General features: G+C 36.3%; 1 protein-coding gene across 1 annotated transcript; it reads left to right on the top strand.

Annotated features, from left to right (window-relative positions):
• The first annotated feature begins 321 nt into the window (after positions 1-321).
• On the top strand, positions 322-1,853 carry LOC110457233. The gene has a single exon (XM_021508413.1). The coding sequence runs from the start codon at positions 462-464 to the stop codon at positions 1,668-1,670; it is 1,209 nt and encodes a 402-aa protein (XP_021364088.1). The 5' UTR covers positions 322-461; the 3' UTR covers positions 1,671-1,853.
• The last annotated feature ends 1,363 nt before the right edge of the window (positions 1,854-3,216 follow it).

The raw sequence follows: 3,216 nt of genomic DNA, 5'->3' as shown, positions 1-3,216 counted from the left end.
ATAAAAATATATATATATGGTTTTGGAAAATGGCAATGTTACCTTATTCGCTGAAATATATTTAAGGGATCACTGACTTGTATTTCATGACTCCCTAAGGCATATTCTCAAATAAATAGCAATGTAGTGTATACATGTTTGTACTTTATGTCGTTTTGTGAATAAACGGCCTATTTCATATCACACTGGTATTACTGGTTGTCATTAGCCTTTTGTATAATGAGTATGGCTTGCTGTGTGGCTAGTGTAAAGAATCGCACACTATAAATAGCAATACTATATAAATGTACCTACTACGCCAGATGTGTTAGGACACGCACAGAGAATAGTTCGTCTGGACTTGACTTTAATCTACTTTATCTAATCAATGTGCTGTTTGATGTCTCCACGTTGTTACTTACCATCATAAAAGTGTATACAGGCTGACTCTACACCATGAAATATCTGGAACAGAACTAACCATGGGGTTTACGTTGGTATATTCCATAGTTTGTGCTAGTGTTTTGACAGTTACTCTAGTGAAAGCACAGACCTGTCAACAATGTATCAACTGCCATCTTCCGGATTGCTTTTGCAGTACATTCAAACATCCGATGAACCGGAGCGAAATTCCACAGATGGTGTATTTTGGATTTGACGGTGTTTTGAATTCATTTTCTGCTGAAACCTACGATTTGTTATTCATGCGAGGCCATACCAACCCGAACGGCTGTCCAATCAGTGCCACATTGTTTATCACACACAATAACACCGATCATGATATATCAAAAAAGTACTACAAACACGGGTTAGACTTAGCCGTGTCAGACACCGAAAATAATATATACGATGTGGGGTTTAACATCATGAACGATGTCATAGAACATAAAAACATGCTGTCTGAACACGTTGGAATACCTCTAGGAGATATAGCAGGCTGGAGGAGCCCTTCTTTAATGGCGATGGGGGATATGCAGTTCCTCGCTTTGCAAAAATCAAGGTACCGCTACGACAGTTCTATGACATATACGAAAAGTTCTATAAATGATAGTAATGCCTGGCCGTTTACATTAGATTATGGGTGGCCCTACAAATCAACCTGTGCCTCTCGGTGCCCCAACGATCAATATCATGGCTTTTGGGAGATTCCTGTAAACTCTATGATACTTGACGGGGAACCGTGTACCTACGCTGATAGTTGCCAGGAGAAATTATCGAATTCTAACGAAATTTTCAAATATTTGATGGACAATTTCAAAAGTCACTACTACGGCAATAGATCTCCGTTTGGAATTAACATCCATTCCACTGATTTCCTTAGCCTACATAAAGAACCTTTGGAGAGGTTTATTGTGGACATATTGAATAACGATGGTGTTTATATCGTTGATATTAAACAAATTGTTGAATGGATGAGACGTCCTACCAAACTCTCTGGCATCCGGGCTTTTGAACCTTGGTGTACTTCCGGTGTAATGGGAAAGGATCGAGAGAAAGCGAAGACGGGACCTTCTAATGAACTGACGTTTGGGGAGAAGGCCTTGATAGATATTCTTATACTAGTTTCAAGTGTTGCTATCTTGTATACACTTTCAATTGTAGTTGAGAGAGTTTATCCCAGTCTATTTAAGCGCCACTCTCGGCCGTTATATGAGGAAATTCCCCTCACGCAAGAAGATATCTACATGTGATTGTAAATGAATCAGTATCGCACAAAATGTACCAACGTAATAATGTTTTACTACCATGCTATATATACATGTTTCACGATTTAGTTTCATTTTATTTTTCATTTTAAACCATTGCCGTTTTAAGTTATCAAACCATGCAGATGAATATAGAGTTTTGTTAATCGATCTTATATAAAATAAATAAAAAATGTCACTTTTTAAAGTTTTTACTTTTTTATTGAAATGCCGATGCTGTTAAACTTTATGATGTGCTTGACAGAGAGAAAACGATGTAAAATCGCTGTTACCTACTATTAGTACAAAGACAAATAGAGCTGAGGTTAAAGTTATAATCATTAGGCAGTGTTAAATATTGCCGTACAAGGGTACAAGGCAAGAGGGCAACGTAAAACGTCACCAATTTAGTGTGACATTTTAATTAGGCAATGTCAAATTTTACCAATTGAGCATGACATTCCAATAAGGCAATGTAAAATCTCGCCAATTGAGCGTGACATCACAATTAGACAGTGTAAAATGTTACCAATTGAGCGTGACATTACAATAAGGCAATGTAAAATGTCGCCACTTGAGCGTGACATTACAATTAGTCAATGTAAAATGTCGCCAAATGCGCGTGAGGGTGACATTACAATGAGGTAGCATGAATATTGCCAAGGGAGTGTGACATTACCAGGCGATATTGTAAAATATCAACAGGTAAGGGTGACATAATAATGAGACATGTAAAATATCAACAGGCAAGAGTGACATAATAATGAGACATGTAAAATATCAACAGGCAAGGGTGACATACTAATGAGACATGTAAAATTAACTACGCCACGCTTTCACACCGTGATTCAAGGATCGGAGAGCATATCGACTAAGGTTTGCTTTTACTGAATTAGCTTTAGAATATGCTATGTTATAAAGTTTGAAAAAAGGAGAAGAAAACAATATAATGTGCAAAGTGGTTTATGAGTGCTTTCCACGCTGAAAGTGTGAAACTATCGATAATTTCATTAACTTAATGCATTGCTTGACCATCTCCTCAGGTGACATTGCTTGACCATCTCCTCAGGTGCCATTGCTTTCTTTGTTCTGTTATGATTTCCTCGGTCGTAAATGCTTTCGTTAGATACCAATGTTTTCTACTGTCGACAACGGTTCCTTAGGGCGACACTATGTACAATCATTCATATAAGTATATTGCAGGCGTAATGGACCATATCTTTAATTTAATCAATACATGAAATAATGAGTAGACAGAAACTCGACTCGTAACAGAGGTATTGAAAATAATGATGATCTCTATCGTCTACGTCCATTTACAAAATTAGCCATTATCCCTATTATTAATAATAATAAGAAATAATAATAATATACAACATTTATATAGCGCCCTATATCATTTGTAACATTACTCTAAAGCGCTTTACATCATATGGATAATAGTATTAGTTATGATTGTTAAACAAAAAAAGGCTAACAAACATCATTATACATTAAAAAAGAAACTAATCATCTCAATGTGCACATGAATAAATAAATACAGGGTGGTTTG

Source organism: Mizuhopecten yessoensis, unplaced genomic scaffold (genome assembly GCF_002113885.1).
Source record: "Mizuhopecten yessoensis strain PY_sf001 unplaced genomic scaffold, ASM211388v2 scaffold9049, whole genome shotgun sequence".
In the NCBI taxonomy this organism is placed as follows: domain Eukaryota; kingdom Metazoa; phylum Mollusca; class Bivalvia; order Pectinida; family Pectinidae; genus Mizuhopecten; species Mizuhopecten yessoensis.
The sequence above is the reverse complement of the archived record's forward strand: the minus strand, read 5'-3'. Positions and strand labels throughout refer to the sequence as shown.

Bases quoted from the DNA above. Each gene is read 5' to 3' on its own strand.
- LOC110457233 (XM_021508413.1), top strand. From the start codon at position 462: ATGGGGTTTACGTTGGTATATTCCATAGTTTGTGCTAGTGTTTTGACA.